The sequence below is a fragment of the Ostrinia nubilalis genome, chromosome Z (genome assembly GCF_963855985.1).
Source record: "Ostrinia nubilalis chromosome Z, ilOstNubi1.1, whole genome shotgun sequence".
Taxonomy (NCBI): Eukaryota; Metazoa; Arthropoda; class Insecta; order Lepidoptera; family Crambidae; genus Ostrinia; species Ostrinia nubilalis.
The window spans coordinates 19,584,495-19,602,531 of record NC_087119.1 but is presented as its reverse complement, the minus strand read 5'-3'; the positions used below and the strand labels follow the sequence as shown (position 1 = coordinate 19,602,531).

The following is an 18,037-nucleotide window of genomic DNA, read 5'->3' as shown; positions in this document are numbered from 1 at the left end:
TTTAGTATTTATCGCAGAGCCTTAACATGTTCGCGATCGCGAAAAAAACAACCACACTCTTGACCTGATTGTCGCGCCGATGCTCCCAGGGCGCAGTAATGAACCCTACGGCTGAGTCACACTGATGTCTGGTGCTAAAAACTGAGTTTTTTAAACTTCTTTTTTTGACGCGGAGGAAATGCTTTGTGCACCGTCACCACAGACTGCGGGGTACAGGGTGGTGTGTGGGACACCCGGCGCCCTGAAAAGGGCACTGCTCCGTCCTGAAAAGGACGGGGTATTATACCCACTAAAACCTCCGCGGCTATCTGTCGTCGCCCGAGTGGGGATGTCCCGCGCGAGTATGCGGCCGTAGCCTAAGGTCTAACTAAAACTATAACGATAACCGGTGTATTTTGTATGGAGGTTGACAGATTTTTGACGTTTGTCCAATTTAAAGTAAGATGGTGCAGCCCAGCATAAGACTTCCGCGAAAAATGAGTTAAACCCTAGTCAAGCTATCCCAGGGTACTCAACTGTGGAGCAGGAACTCATGCGCAGGTTTCAATAAGCTCCATAGGAAAGTATATACAGGGTGTCCCGTAATTCAACGTCAAGCCGGAACTGGGTATTGAGGCAAGTTATGCTGGTTATCAAAAAAATAGAAAAAAAATCTTTGTGGCATTTTGTCAAAATAATAGGCATTTAAAAAAAAACAAAAAATTCTACTCCCGGTGACGGTCTTTTTACTCGTGTTGCCACAAATCTTCACTTTTTCCAAATTTTTTTTTGTTATGTAACCCTGAATAACGTTTCTCTAAATTGTTATCAAAATTACAAAACCAGCTGCTCCAGCTTAGATGAAAAAAATACAATAATCCCAAAAAAAATATCAAAATAAAAATTTTGCCTAGTTTAAACTGACTGTACTGAAAAAAATTGTACTACGCGAGTGTGGCAAGTGACGTCATAATTTGGCGCATTTAGTAAGGATTCCAAAATGATATAACACTTGGTAAATTCTTGCTGTAATTGTCGACGATTTTTGTTTATTGGAAATAATCCCGTTTTTAACTTTATCTACCTTGGTTAAAAATATTATTCTAATGTGCCCAAAATTCAAATTGCCTCAACACCCAGTTCCGGCTTGACGTTGAATTACGGGACATCCTGTATATACTTTCCTATGGAACTTATTTAAACCTGCGCATGAGTTCCTGCTCCACAGTTGAGTACCCTGGGATAGCTAGGGATAGGTTCTTTCCTCACAGAATATCACATGGAGTAAGTAAATAATACTCGTAAATACACGTGTCTGTCTACATCATAGTAGAATCTAAAAGTTGGACTAGTTACGCTTCATGATAAATGTATCAAATTCGTAACCGATAGTAATAATTATTAATCTTTCACATTTCTATCATCTCGCGATTTGTACTGCATTGCCACGTGTGCCTCGAATAACGCTGGTTTTGAAAATGTTCACCTAAAATAGAAACAGCTCTGGAAGTATCAACAAACTTTTATTCTCAACCTACTTTAATTACGTTCGTAGGTGAAGATAATTACATCCCATCAAAAACAATACTTGTCAAAAAAACCAAGTCTCGCAACTCAGTTGTTCTACGGTAAAAAGTTGTGAGATCCATGTAATACCAAGTCCAGGCCAGGAAATCTTTAACGTTTTACATAAATATATTGACTTGGCCATCGCATGAAAACACGTATAAATTAAATTATTTAGTGCGATGGCCAAGTCAATATATTTATGTAAAACGTTAAAGATTTCCTGGCCTGGACTTGGTATTACATGGATCTCACAACTTTTTACCGTAGAACAACTGAGTTGCGAGACTTGGTTTTTTTGACAAGTATTGTTTTTGATGGGATCTCATTTCTTTTTGTATTTTGTAGACAGCAGTTATGTATCTAGAAAACTGGACCGAAATTGAAAAATTTTACTCGACTTGGCGGTTGCACTACCGTGCCCCCAAATATAATTTCTTTTTGTATTTTGTAGACAGCATTTATGTATCTAGAAAACTGGACCGAAATTGAAAAATTTTACTCGACTTGGCGGTTGCACTACCGTGCCCCCAAATATTTTAGTTTTTCCTTGATTCATACACCAAACACTACTTATATTCCAAATTTGAAGCTTCTAGGTCTGCTAGAAGTGCCTTAGAGTTTTGATGATCGGTGAGTCAGTGAGTCAGTGAGTCAGTGAGTCAGTCAGTGAGTGACAAAATTAAGTAACTTTGACCCGTTATAATTCTTAAACTACTGGTTCAAATTGAATGAAATTTTAAATATACCGTGTCTTTACAATGCCTGCATAGCTAATGAAAATTCAGCCTTCTAGTTTTATCCACAACGAAGTTACAGGCAGTCGAAAATGGCCTGAATTGCTTCGAGAAAAGGATGGTACGGCCGTGCCGCTTTTTTGCTCGACTTGGTGGGGGCACTGCCGTGCCCCCAGATTTACATTCAAAATTCAGAAGTAATCACAACAGATAGGTATAGTGTAGTGTTAGCCTTAAAGATCCAGAACAACCTAGCTTCAACCGCCCAGGGGAAATTCAACTGAAGCAGTATCCAATTAAGATCCATTATACGATGCTAGAGCAGGGATTATTCCCGCATCCCGGTATAGGTGACAGAATAAGGCAAACAATTATGTTTACGTCTAACACTATCTGGGCCTCGTTAAGTAAACAACTGGATAAATTACATAACAAAAGTCCAAATTAATACTTTTAATTGAAAGGGTGCTTTCATCTTTACCTTTTAAAGTAGTCTAGTGTAACTAATACTCTATAATTTTGTATTATCGATTCCTGAAACTAAGATATTATGTAATCGTACTGCAATATAAGCTATCCAAGCAATAAACTATCTGTATCATCCGAGCTATAAATGTTTGAAGTACATTATCAGTTTTAGTCACGAAGTACCTAGCTTACAAGAAAAAACGCAATTTTCTCCCAGGCTTTGGTGGGACGATACCGACATCAAAGTGTTTTTTAAGCTGTAAGCCAGCGTGGGCTCGTAGATTCAAGTCTTACTTGAGACGGGCGATTTTATCAAGTAAAAATGTTGTTTGAAAAATATATAGTAATAAATGCCAATGCCTGCGTCTAAAGAGCTTAATTATGACGTGCTTGCATTAAAACATACTACCTTATTATTCATTTATTATTATCAAAAGCTCTAGTTCTTGCTCTATTTAAACTAAGTCTCGGTTTTGGCTTTCTCTGTTTTTTTTTAATACCAATTCAAATATTATTTTTATTTGTACAGTTTTAGGTAAATATAGGATCTCAATCTTCATGCCAAAGTAAAGTAAGAAGTAATCTCTGTAATTATTACAGATCATGGAAGCCCTCCAAGAAGTGTTTTCCCGGATCGAGCCCATCCATCGCGGTAAAGACGCGCGAGTGTCGTATGAGCGCCGTGTAGCTGGCCAGGCCGCTCTGAAGGAAGGGGACTTGATGAAGGCCCTGTCTCTTGCCAGCCAAGCTGTGCTGCGTGCTCCGATGACAGGTAAAATGGCGATTTTATGGCCAGCCACGCCGCAAAAACGCTAGTGTAGCGCCCTACAGTAGCGTTTTTGAGCGTCAGCTAGCGTCTCACGTCAGCAAGTAAAATTTTTGGCGCGCGGGTGACATACGAGCGCTACCTGGCTGGCTAGACCGCTCTGAAGAAATGATGGTCTTGTCTCTTGCTAGCCAGGTTGATCTACGTACACCGATGACATGTACTAGTAAATTTTTCATTCTTTTTTAACTTATAGACAAATAACTAAGACTCGAAATAATTTCTTAATCACCGCGGCAAAGGCGCCCGACGCTCGAAAAGCGTTATTATGTATCATATAGCAAATAGCGCAATTCTTGATGAGTAAACAAGCTAGTTATAATCCTATAGTCCACTACGGTGCCTTTTCATAGACACATATTCGCCATTTTACGCTTGATGTAGGTACATAACGCTTGGAGCTTACATTCAAAACTATAAAACTACTCCGACAGCAAGCCTGAATGCAGCGATACGAACTCGACGTTGACGTTTCCATCAGGGAAACATTTCTGTCAAATTCGTGTTTGGACAGACACAATTTCAGCGCGAAAAACGTGTCGGATACGAACATCCAGTCCCGATTAAAACTAAGCTGCTGCCCTTTGTTTTGAATCAACAAAAGGACAGCCGCTTTTCAATTTTCTTTGTTACATTCTTTTTTTTATTCAGTGTACTCTTAAAATCACTACTATAATAATGTGAATAGCGCCACACATAACAGAATAAAATATAAAAAATAATTCTAAATGATACTCATACAGTTTCATAAGACTAGCTTAAGAACTACCCACATTCTAAAACCATTTTATAGAAAACGCTTGCCTCTTCTGAAGCCCTGAAAGGCTCTTATAATAAGCTTCTGATGAAGACTTTTGATATAATAACGGAGTATTTTCTTTAAGCCGTCCATTAGACAAAGTAACAATTATATTATAAGCTTTTAATTATCAGTATTAGGCCCACGTCCACGTCTATATTTGTATCAGATCAATATCGTGCGGCTCAAGTCATCACAGTGTATTGCTTTGATGCGTCAATACTCGAATATTCGGCTGCAATATACCGAGCCTATAGGCGACAGCATACCACACAACATTTTTGTTGCACAATCGCCCCTATCACAACTACATAGGATACATAGGATATCTGAACGTGTAGTGGTGTGTACCTACCAATTAAGTTCAACCACAGGTACAACACACTCTGTGTACAGATTTCTGAATACATCTCCTCGCATTGGGGCGCTCAATCAACCGTGCGTGTGAGTATACCGAAATTCCTTACGTTTACGTCAACTACTAACCCTGGCGCAGTTTGCAGCGCTCATGCAATTGAATGAAAATTGCACCATGTAGACAAAAATCTGATCATCATCATCGTCATAAGCCTTGGCGCAGACAACCAACTTTTAGTTGGCCGATCGTCGGGCCCGATTTTAATCTGAAATCTGATAAAGAATCGGACGATATCAAATCGATGCAATGTGCGCACTTTCATACATGTCCATTGTCCATACTGATTAACAGCCCGACCCAACTATCGGCCAACTAAATCGGTCGGTGGTCTGCGCCTAGGCTAAAAGTTATCCTACAATGCTAACAGTACGCGAACTTCAAACCACACCGGCACGAATAACTTGAGACCTTATACAGAACTATTTCAAGGTATCACATTTTACTCGTAAATCCTTGCATGAGTGATAGACACAACCATGAATGGTGGCGAATGGCGAAGGTGTCGGACTGACCGATTCAAGATCCGAAGAACGCTGGTTTAAGCCCCGCCAGCGCACCTAACTGTTCCTTGAAGCGCACCGTACCTACATGAGAAATAAATAAATATCCTTGGACATTTACACTGTCCCAAACTAAGCAAAGCTTGTACTATGGGTACTAGACAACGGATATAAACATACTTAATTAAATACGTTTTTTTTAAATACATACTTATTATACATAGAAAACACCCAGTCCAGTACAAACAAATATGTTCATGCAAATATGTTTGTACTGTGCGGAAATCGAACCCGCTACCTCCGGAATAGTAGTCCGTTTCGAACCACTACACCAAACGGCTGAAAAACTACTACACCATATCGTTTTTATGAGTAGACCCCCACAGAACGTATCGCCTTTACCTATATGCCCCCAATTATTCCGTTATGATAGCTGTCTGTTCGCTGTCAGTAACGAGTTATGGCCTCCGACTAAGGCTAAGAACTCATGGCGCGATTTTGAACTCATGGCGCGGCGGTTGCGGGCTCGCAGCTTCTGTAGAATGCAGATACTTATGTAAAAAAAGGCTATGCGGGTCCCGCGGCACCGCGGGCGACTAATAGAATCGCGCGGACCGCGGTAACCGCAGCCTCGACGGTTTTCTCGGTGGCGGGCGACCATTTTGTACCAGTGAATTAGCGCCGTGAGTTCTTACAATAACCGCGCAAATAACCGCTCCCGTGAGTTTTGAAATAAAACCGCAATTCCACAACCGCCGCGGGCGCGGGTGAAAATCGCGCCGTGAGTTCTTAGCCTAACCGAGCCGAAGCCACTGCCGCTGGGAACGACGGTTCGGAGTGATTTTCAATTCCTGGAATTGATAAATGAGTTTGCAGCTAGAGCTGAACAACGAAACGAATGTTACTGAATGGGATCGGGGTGTTTACGAGCAAAATCATACTACGGAATGCTCATTTATTGAATAGAAAATATTTGTAGAAATTGTTTGTAGGTATTTCTTATGTGCCCGCCTTACAAATAAATAAAAAAATGTATAAATTTACAAATAAATAAAAAAATGCAAACACATTGTATAATTAAGTAAAAAAAATTATGTTGGTTTTTATCTTTACTAAAAAATCAACTTTATGTATCCTGCAGTTAGTTACAATACTTTGTGACATTAACACGTATTAAAGTAATTTCAATGTTTTTTCTAAAGATTAATAATTGTAATTTATAATTGTACGGGCTTACCGCACATAAAAATTGTACATTTCTTACTTGACCTAGTTTAAATTTAGCTAAGTTAGCTTTACGTCATTGCTCGTCACTATGCGTTACAATATTGGTGAATTCAATAAATCAGTGTACGTTCAACACTCGTCGGGTTTGGTTATTAGCTCTCCTTGGAGCCACAATCCCTTCAGCGTCCCTTAGCGAATCCTTAATGTGTGGTTTACTACCGCTACATTAGTTTTGGTCCTTCGAGCCGGAGCCCTCGAACCCATGCACAAGCGAGAACGAGATAACACAGCCTCCACAGCTTCCACAAAGCCAGCTCCTGCATATCATCAACCTAAAAATCAACATTACTCGAAACAATACAATAGTAAGTTCGCATCTAAAGGATATCAAGCAGCCATCGCATCTACGTGTAAATGTCCTTTATGTAATTACGATCACGAGCTCTATAAATGCAACAAGTTTAACAATATGACAGAGGAAACGAAATTGAGGACAGTGACGAAACTGAAACTTTGCCAAAATTGCTTATTCAAACACTTACACGATAAATGCACTTCGATCAAAAGGTGCAAGGAGTGCAATAGCGAACATCATACGATTCTACATGACGCATTCATCGGGTCATCGCACTCAAGCTCGATGCCTACAACCGATTTAAAGGCGAAATCTACCATAGCAACACCGCCTATATCTAAATCACTTAATAAACCCTACGCTGCCAATCACGTTACTGCCAGCGATGAAGAGGTTTTATTAGCGACTGTCTTACTGCAGGTTAAAGCCATTGATGGTAATTACGTCACGCTGCGAGCTCTTCTTGACCAGGGTTCGCAGATTACACTTATATCTGAAAACGCCGCTCAGCTTCTAGGGTTACCACGCCGTAAATTTAGCGCATCGGTCTCTGGCGTAGGTAACAGCCCTAAACAAAGCAAAAGCCTTGTGACCCTCGAATGCAAGTCCATCTACGACGATCACAGCTTCAATACAGAGGCATCTGTCATTTCTCGAGTGATTAGCGATCTACCAAACATCTCATTTTCAAGGCGATCATGGCCTCACATCCAACATATGCAGCTAGCAGATCCCGAATACAACGTTTCGAAACCAATTGACATATTATTAGACGCATGTGTTTACTCTGACGTCATCATGAGCGGACTAGTTAAAGGTGAACACAACGCACCAATAGCGCAGCAAACCAAATTAGGTTGGATTTTATCGGGAAACGTAAAAACTTTCAATTGCAGCGTAGTTATAAATAACTTAGCGGAGATAGAGAAATATTGGGAGATGGAAGAGATTCCTAGCGCAGCATCAGAGCTTACAAGCGAAGAGCAGTTTTGCGAAGAGCATTACATTGCCACTACTAAGCGTCTAGCAGATGGTAGATATGAAGTAGCGTTGCCTATGAAAGAAAGCTATAACGAAAAGCTTGGCGCATCTAAAGCCAAAGCAACAGCCCAATTCAAGCAGTTAGAAAGCAAAATGAATAAAAATAAAGCATATTCAGAAAGCTACAAGCAATTTGTTAACGAATACCAACAGCTGGGACATATGCGGCCGAGTAGAGAGAACCGCAGTCCTTCGTGTTTCTTACCACACCATGGCGTCATGAAACACGATTCCACCACTACAAAGCTTCGTGTGGTCTTTAATGCCTCTTCTAAAACAAGTACTGGACTCAGCCTCAATGATATAATGGAATGTGGTCCGAACTTGCAGCATGACCTACAAACATTAATATTGACTTGGAGACAGTACAAATACGTCATTACTGCGGACATAGAGAAGATGTTCCGTCAGATTATGGTCAGAGAAGACCATCAACATCTTCAATCAATCGTTTGGCGAGATTCACCTCAGGAGTCGCTACAGGAGTACGTTCTTACAACCGTAACTTATGGCACTAAGGCTGCTCCATACCTAGCAATGCGCACCCTGAGACAGCTAGCTAAAGATGACATGTCAAGGTACCCCCTTGCAGCCTCAGCGTTAGAAAAAAGCTTCTATATGGATGACCTACTCAGCGGACAAAATACACTAGCAGCGACTAAAGAGTTACAGACTCAGTTAATCAACATCCTCAAAGGCGCGGGGATGAATCTAAGAAAATGGTCAGCCAATAACCCTGAGCTTTTAAAAGACTTATCTACAGAACAGCTCGACAAGCCCTTTGACTTTAGGTGTTCGGAATCCCGAAAAACCTTAGGGCTTCAATGGACACCGTCGTCTGACTCATTTTTATTTACAAACAAAACTGAACTTTCTAGCAAATGTAACACGAAACGACAGCTACTTTCACAGATATCAAAACTGTTCGACCCATTGGGCTGGCTCTCACCGCTGACAATACGAGCTAAAATACTTTTTCAAAAAACTTGGTCAGCAGGATTAGGCTGGGACGACGAAGTTCCTGAACTAATTCAAAGCGAGTGGACTGAACTTCAGAGCGACCTTCAAAAAGTAAGTCAGTTCAAGATACCTAGATATTTAGGAGACACACAACAAACGTTCCAATTACACGGCTACAGCGACGCGTCAGAGAAGGCATACGCCTGCGTTGTTTACTTAGTAGCACGTGACAGTAAAGGCGAGCTCACATCGCAACTTGTTGCAGCGAAAACTAAATTAGCGCCTCTAAAAAAGGTCTCCCTGCCACGATTAGAACTCTGTGGAGCCCTACTTCTTACTCAATTAATAAAATTGATAAAAGCGTCATTAGCGAACACAACTTGTCATGTATACGCCTGGACCGACTCCATGGTCGTATTGGGGTGGATACATGGTGACGCCGCTCGATGGAAACAGTTTATTGCAAATCGAGTTCGGCAAATTGTTGATGTAATTCCAGCTTCGAATTGGAACCACGTTAAGTCTGAGGAGAACGCAGCTGACTGCGTCACCCGTGGATCATCCGTCTCCAAACTACAGAGTAGCTCCCTCTGGTGGCAAGGCCCAGAATGGTTGCTTAATTTCGACCCAAATAACACAAAAAATAATACTTATGAAGCGCCAAATCTGGAAGCAAAAAAGGTCAGTGTGAACGTAGCTTTACAAGAATCAAATTCATCAGTCATAAATGAATTGTTAATAAACAATAGCTCCATCACTCGTGCCGTAAAGATAGTGGCATGGGTATCACGTTTCGCCGCTGCACTTCGTCACAAGGCTATAGAACGTGAAACTTACCTATCAGCTGACGAAATAAACAAAGCGTATCTATTAATAATTAAAAATACACAAGCTCAAGATTTTGAAAGCGATTTAGAAAGCATAAGAAGCAACGGCCATGTTCGATCAAACAGCAAAATAGCGACCTTGAATCCCTTTTTAGATAAAGACGGAATTTTGAGAGTGGGAGGACGCCTCAGTAACTCAAACGTCAGCAGCGCAGCCAAACATCCAATAATACTATCTAGTCACTGTCGTTTAAGTGACCTAGTTATCAACCAAGCGCACATCACTACCTTACATGGTGGACCACGTTTGACCTTATCCTACATAAGAGAAAACTACTGGATTTTAAGCGGCATGAGAACAGTCAAACGACAGCTGAGACAGTGCATTCCATGCCGACGCTTCAGTTCAGAAAAACACCATCAAATAATGGCTGATCTTCCTCGAGCGAGAGTGACCCCCTCCCGCCCCTTCGCACACACCGGTGTAGATTTTACCGGTCACGTGGACTTGAAGCTAAGCAGGGGCAGGGGAGTAAAGACGTACAAGGGATATGTAGCTGTATTTATCTGCCTAGCGACAAAGGCTGTTCACCTAGAATTGGTGTCAGACCTTAGTACTCCAGCGTTTTTAGCAGCGTTCCGCCGTTTCTGTGCACGGCGAGGGACTCCCTGCCGCATGTACAGTGATAACGGTACAAATTTTGTCGGAGCGAAGCGAGCGATAGATAAAGAGTATAAAGAAATCTTACGTACCTTGAATACAGATTTCTTTAATAGCATCAATCACATGAACATTGAGTGGTCGTTCAATGCACCAGCATGGCCAAGCGCAGGTGGTTTATGGGAAGCCGCCGTGAAAAGCTTTAAAAGGCACCTAAAACGGGTCCTAGGTGAGCAGAAACTTACATACGAGGAGATGACTACTCTAATTCAGCAAATCGAAGCCTGCTTGAACTCGCGTCCTTTGTTTCCTTTAACAGAGAACCCAGAGGACACGTATTTAACACCTGGTCACTTTCTCATAGGTGACTCCTTACTATCAAGACCTCAGACTGATCCAGATAACGTTAGCTTACCTGCACGATGGCAACTGGTGCAGATCATGAATAAGCAATTCTGGAAGCTTTGGTCGTCCGATTATCTTCAGCATCTTCAGGCCCGGTCTAAATGGACCAGCCCTACTAAAAACTTCGAAGTTAACGATATCGTTATTGTAAAAGACGAAAATTTAGCTCCAGGAAAGTGGGCACTTGGCAGAGTTCAAGAATTACACCCTGGAAAGGATGGATACGTCAGAGTTGTATCTATAAAAACCGAGAACAACGTCCTTAAACGTCCTGTAACAAAGCTCATCCCCCTTCCCGTCGAAAAAACTATCGATGATACCACTACAACGAAGCCAAGCGATCAGCAACCCCAAGTATCTTCAAACAATGAGAAAAGGGCTAGCAGAAGCAAGCGTAACGTATTTACAAACTTCATCTCTCTAGCATTGCTCTTATTGACTATGTTTATATCTCCATCTATGCAGCAAAACATTAATAGCAATGTGACAGCACTAGAAGATAATAGAGCGTTGTATTTTGACACGATTTCGAATATACAGTACATTCGAGATGAGTGGAGATTGGTTGTGTACTACAACCTTACTAGCTACTGGCAAGCATTGGAAGACATGGAGATGTACATTCGTCATTTAAAGAGCTTAACTTTGAATTTAAAAGGCATGTCAATCCAATCTAATGCACAGTATATGAGTATTGCTAACCAACTAGCGCATGAACTTACGGAAATTGAGCACTATAATCGACTTCTACATAGCAGCAGACGCCAAAAAAGAGGCCTAGTTAATGGTATTGGGTCCGTAGCGAACTATCTATTTGGTGTTTTAGACGACAACTTTGCTCTTCAATATGCTAAAGATATTGAAAAGATTAGCTACAACGAAAATCATGTTAAACAACTCATCAAGAATCAAACAACAATTATCGAAGCGGAATACAACATAATACAGCGAAACGAACAAATCATGAACAAACAATTCTCATTAATAAATACATATTTAAGAGAAACAGCAACAGAGCTAACTCAATTACGTAATGACGTCCACAATGGACTTTACATAACGTCGTCGGCTTTAGCAGCCAACATCATCCTAGAGAACCTGAGACGTATACAAACCTCACTTATTGATACCGTTACTGACATCACTCACGGGCGCATCGATACGCACCTGTTGTCTAGCGAGCAATTAGAGCAACAAATAAATTTTATATCAGGTCAGCTACATGGTGATCTGAAAGTACCTGTAGAGACACATAACATTCGTGATCTATACAAGCTACTCAAGGTATTCGCCAAGGTCTACAAAAAATACCTTATCATCGAAATTAAGGTCCCACTGGTCAATAACGATATCTACGAGCTTGATAAGATTATCACCGTTCCACGCACCACAGAAGCAGTTTCCTACCTGACTGTACCTACTTACCCTTACCTAGCGTTTAACCTAAGAAAAGAAGCGGTTATATTTTTAACTGAACATGATCTGCAAACGTGTCTTCATGCATCTGAAGAGAGAATGCTATGCTCTTTAGATAAACCTATTTATGATTTAGATCTCAAGCAAAATTTATGTAACCTAAGTATAATAGATGCAGGAAAAATAACTTCGCCCTGTATGTACGAGCAAGCTCCTTGTAACAATAGGTGGATCAAGTTACACCTACAGAATGTCTGGTTGTACTCATGTTGCCACGAGTGCAACATTCGCACATTTTGTCCAGCTGGTATGACAGTCAGCACAATAGCGGGCAACGGCCTTCTCGATATAGGTCAAGGTTGCACTCTCAAGGGAGACTCATTTACGATATATGCTCATAACGACTTTGTGAAAAAGGTAAATATAGACTTAAATATCGAAGCCCCAAAGATATCAATTCTGAACAAACTGATAAACACCTCAACAATTAGCGATCTTACTACAGAAAGTCACCAGCAAGCTTATCATGAGATAATGGATGAATTAAATGTGGTAAAGCAAGAATCAGCATCGGATCTCAGCGTCCATGACATCCACCAGTACTCAATCAGCTATGGAATAGTTGTAGTACTTCTGATAGCAGCGCTAGTGGCAATCTTTCTTCGAGTCCGAAGGAAAAGGTCTCGGCGCGTGCAGCTTTCGAGACATCCAGCTGTCCTTAGGAGGGGACATCCGGTGAACATCGAGCGACAGTGTGTGTCTAGTGAACAAGAAGTGCAACCTCAGTGTAGTGAATTGCGTAAATCAGTGAGCATGGGCGTGTTAAGTGTTGACAGAGGCTCGGCGCCTCCTAAGCCCCCGCGGTCCGTGTCGATCTCTATTCCTTGTGAATCCCTCGGGGAAATAATTGAGTCATCCGATTAAGTGCTATTTATTTACTGGACAATATTATGGACACTAAGTTCACTATTTAAACTCTTAAGTAACTCTATTTCATTACAAATCTTTACGTATTTAATAACTTCTTAAGCATCTTATCAATTGTTTTTATATCAATGTTATTAACTAGCATAATTTTGAAGTTCTTAAGCGTTTCTATCAATGTTTTCACCTAGCATATCTTTTTGAGCTTAATGTACAAACTAGCTTCTGATTTAGCGTATTACTTTGTATCATTTTAAGCGATTTGTCCTTTTTTCTTCTCTGATTGGCAAGATGTACGGGCTTACCGCACATAAAAATTGTACATTTCTTACTTGACCTAGTTTAAATTTAGCTAAGTTAGCTTTACGTCATTGCTCGTCACTATGCGTTACAATATTGGTGAATTCAATAAATCAGTGTACGTTCAACACTCGTCGGGTTTGGTTATTAGCTCTCCTTGGAACCACAATCCCTTCAGCGTCCCTTAGCGAATCCTTAATGTGTGGTTTACTACCGCTACAATAATGCTTGTGTCACGAGTGAGCTCACCACAATTTAATTATAATTAAAACGATCATATTTTTTTGGAATTTAAACATCGGCCGACGAAAAATCGGTGGTCAACACTGACTGTATATTCGATTTTTTACAGGAACATAAATAACCTTGGCCACCAAAGCGCGACAATTTTTGGCATATTTCTCTCAGTAACAAGTTTTCATTTCGTATAGGATCATTCACTGTAATGTTTGAAAGCTGTATTGCATTTCTGGGTAACCAATCTTTCAGGATACCTACTAATGATCCAATTTTATGACTTCACTATTTCACTAAACTTAATCTAGTAATACAGTGTGAGTCACGTTAAAGTGTACATATGAAAATAGATGAAACTAGACCTGTTTTTATCGACAAAAAAGAGGTCAAAAAATTTTTGAGATTTTTTTTTAATTTTTTATAGAATTTTTTTTCTTCCAATTACTTATTGTAAAGAAAACGTAATAACTTTTAAACTAAGCGGTATATCCTGATAAAATAAAAACAGTAATAATGCTAAATAACAGGCGATACTAAAAAAATACGTAAAACACACAAAAAAGGCCAACAAATAATAAAAAATGATACTTTTTGAAAAAAATCTCCTAAAAAATTCGTGTTTTTTTGGTTATTTGATAAATTTCTACGAAAAATGCCCCTATAACCGGTGGTTTTTATTACTTTGTAAAACGAAAAATCGCATGTCTCTATCCCTATCACAACATTTGCTATGATCGTTTGAATAAAGGCCTGCCACAACATTATTCTCCGCTACAGGTAGAGACAATTTTAATTTTAACTAAAATGCTTATTTTACTTCGAAATCTTTTGTTTTTATTTGAAATCTAACTTGTCTTTATCAAAATTACAAATCTAGAGCCATTTTCAGTTTTGTTGTTAACGAAGCGTTGAATGGCGCGCCCGGAGAGGCTTAGTTCAAATGATCATTGCAAACGTTGTGATAGGGATAGAGACATGCGATTTTTGGTTTTACGAAGGTAATACGATAGAGAATAATACAAAGTAATAAAAACCACCAGTTATGGGGGCATTTTTTGGAGAAAGGACAGTGCCAATCCATGTATGGAAGTTGGACCAAGTGCTGCCCAGAATGAAACCATAGTGCATTTTGTTCCTCAGGCCAATACTAATTTATAAACCGGAGCACACTGAAATCTATCCCTGGAGTTAAGAGAAAAAAAGAGTTTTGTTTTGAATTATTTACATACAAAATATCATCGATGTATACGTACTACGCATAAGATTTCGCGATTGTGGTATTAAATAACACTCGATATGTTGAACTTAACCATACTGCATCCGTACACCTTACTTCAGTACGACTTCGACATTCTTTATAAGCGATCAAGTGTTGTTGCAGTACCTAGTTTGGTTAGTTGACAGAAATTAATTATTTCCAAAATGGAGCAAGAAGTTTTAGCTTAATAACTCCAATAATCGATTGTAATACACCAATAAATTGTTTTTTTGCAATTATATAGAACTAAAACTTCTTGCTTCATTTTTGGAAATAATGAATTTTGTCAACTTACCAAAGAATTAAAACAGCGCTAGATCGTTTATAAAGAATGTCTAAATCGCACTAAAGTAACGTGTACGGATGCAGTATGGTTCAGTTCAACATAGCGAGTGTTATTTAATGCCAAAATCGCGAAATCTTATGCGTAGTACGTATACATCGATGATATTTTGTATGTAAATAATTCGAAACAAAACTCTTTTTTCTCTTAATTCCAGGGATAGATTTCAGTGCGCTTCGGTTTACACATTAGTATAGGCCTGAGGAACAAAACGCACTATGGGTTGATTCTGGGCAACACTTGGTCCAGACCCTGGCACTGTCCTTTATCAAATAACCAAAAAAACATGAATTTTTAAGCAGATTTTTTTCAAAAAGTATCGTTTTTTATTATTTGTTGGCCTTATTTGTGTATTTTATGTATTTTTTAGTATTTTCTGTTATTTAGCATTATTACTGTTTTTATTTTATCAGGATATACCGCTTAGTTTAAAAGTTAGTACGTTTTCTTTACAAAAAATTAAAAAAAAATCTCAAAAATTTTTTGATCTCTTTTTTGTCGATAAAAACAGGTCTAGTTTCATTTATTTTCATATGTACACTTTAACGTGACTCACACTGTATAAGTATAATCACTAAACTTGGGCCGTTTTATAACTATATTCCTAGTGAGATAGTAATGAATCGCTTTCGTATAACTATGTTACGGTATATAATTATATCCCTAGGGATATAACTATATTACGGCTTTATCTATCTTACTGCGACAGATATATATGATTATTATGGTGATATTTTATCATGTTTTTATTCAATAAATGAGCGATATTTTTTTATGTTTCTCCTTAAAATTTAATAATAAGTAAAGGAGGGCTCTTCCATTTTAAATCATTAGAAAAAAGGATTACCTATCGCTAAAATGATACTAGGTAGTCAGTCGGAACACAGAATTTCATATGTGCAGCATCAAAAACATATAACAATAAATTTGTTATAAACTAGGTACATACTTAGTTGTTACACAGAATAATAACGTGCAAAAACTTTCTAAGCCAATTTTACTGCTCCAGTTTCGAGACATCACGAGAACGGGGAACCAACTAACGAAGGTACAACAATACATCTGGAGGAAAATCATAACGTCGCAAAGTTATGGCTGCACAAATAAACGTTGCTCGAAGAAATGCAGGTGCGATGTAGCTGGCACTCTGCGACGGGGCATCGTAAGTTTCTCGAGCACTTGTAGGTTTTCATACGGGAACGAGATACGCCAAATATGACGCGTTCGGGCTTGTGAAAGCGTAAGGGCGCGTCAACACTAAAGCCCGCTTTCCACCGCCACATAGGAATGATCTAGTAGAGCGGTCATCGTGTACATAAAATAGGATTGCTTTTCCACAGAGAAAGAGTTCGGGAGTACCTATTGACTCTTAGTTGGTGGAAATAGATGTACGCATTTTTGCATTTTGCTCTCTTTGCTCCCGGTGGAAAACCCCGAGGGAAAATAGCTGGCTTGGAAAAGAACAGACGAGTAGAGAAATAAAAATATTGCAAGTATGCAAGAAAATTTCTTAAGTCATTAAAGTAAATTATTATCCATTAAAGTAAAATTTTGCATAAGCAAAATGTTCTTTTTGAGTTTGCGTTTGAATGCAGCCTTACAGTATGTGCCTCAGCAATGGTGGAAAATCACGTTACATTCCTCGCTCGGATTGGTTATCACAGCGACAGTGCATTTGCGAATGCCCCGGTAAATAATTTTCACCTTCCATTTTCATGCAGACGATACGTTAAAATGTTGAATGCCAAACTTTTACTGTACCGTAACGATGGTGATGCGAGTGAAGTAAAATGTATTGTGTGTGCCAAAAATAAGCTTTAGAAAGACTCAATTTCAAATAGAGATAAATAACGATGTGGCATAACATGAAACGTAGGTAGGTACTTCTTACTCAATGAATACCTACATAATCATAATAAATTGTGATTCAGTGATGCTGCAGCTGACATAAAAATGTTATACTTAAAGCGTGCAAAAAGTCAAAAGAATCGCATTAGGTACCTTTTGATCAAACTGTATGGCAACTTTGTGCTTTTGGCCAAAATTAAAACAAATGAAATCACATAAATTAAAACAAATGAAAAAGGCCTGGTTCACCATTTTCAGAATTATCAGAAAGTAGAAAGGACATTTAATAGTCCTTGATATGAACTTACCTGTCAGATGAACTAAAACACAAACTAAAACTTTTGGCCTTTTAGGGTTCCGTAGTCCTGACAAGGAACCCTTATAGTTTCGATACGTCTGACTGTCTGTCTGTCCGAGGTTTTGCTTGGAAACTATTGGCACTAGAGAGCTGTCATTTTGTGGAGGTATGCATATTAATTACGCCGACAAAACGGTAACATAAAATTTTGAAAAAAAAATTTTTTAGGGTTCCCCCCCACTGTAAATTGGGGATGAATTTTTTTTCATCTTCTACCCCATCGTGTCTAGTATCGTTGGATAGGTCTTTTAAAATGGTTTAGAGGTTTCTAAGAAAATTTTCCATTTAGGGATCTGTTTGCAAATTATTCGCGAAGGCCGTCCTCTAAAAACTAAACTCTCAAGATCTGGTTTTCTTTTAAATAATACTGCTTATCATTAACTTTCAAGGAAAACTATAACAGTTAAGATACATCAGTTAGTTTAAGAGTAAATTTCTTAACTAGTAAAATTACCTTAGAAGAAAATATAAAAAGTGACATTAGATGAAGTAATTGCTTGCTTCTGAAATATATTGTAAGTGGTAACGACGGACTACTACGGAACCCTACACTGCGCGTGCCACGACACGCACTATGCCATTTT

The 18,037-nt window shown here is 39.2% G+C and overlaps 1 protein-coding gene across 1 annotated transcript in view; it reads left to right on the top strand.

Moving 5' to 3' along the window:
• Positions 1-18,037, top strand: part of LOC135087141 (SET and MYND domain-containing protein 4) — a 60,435-nt gene that overhangs the window by 5,322 nt on the left and 37,076 nt on the right. The window contains exon 3 of the mRNA XM_063981980.1: positions 3,351-3,522. Coding sequence (XP_063838050.1) covers positions 3,351-3,522 — 172 coding nt within the window. The remainder of the gene's footprint in view (positions 1-3,350; positions 3,523-18,037) is intronic.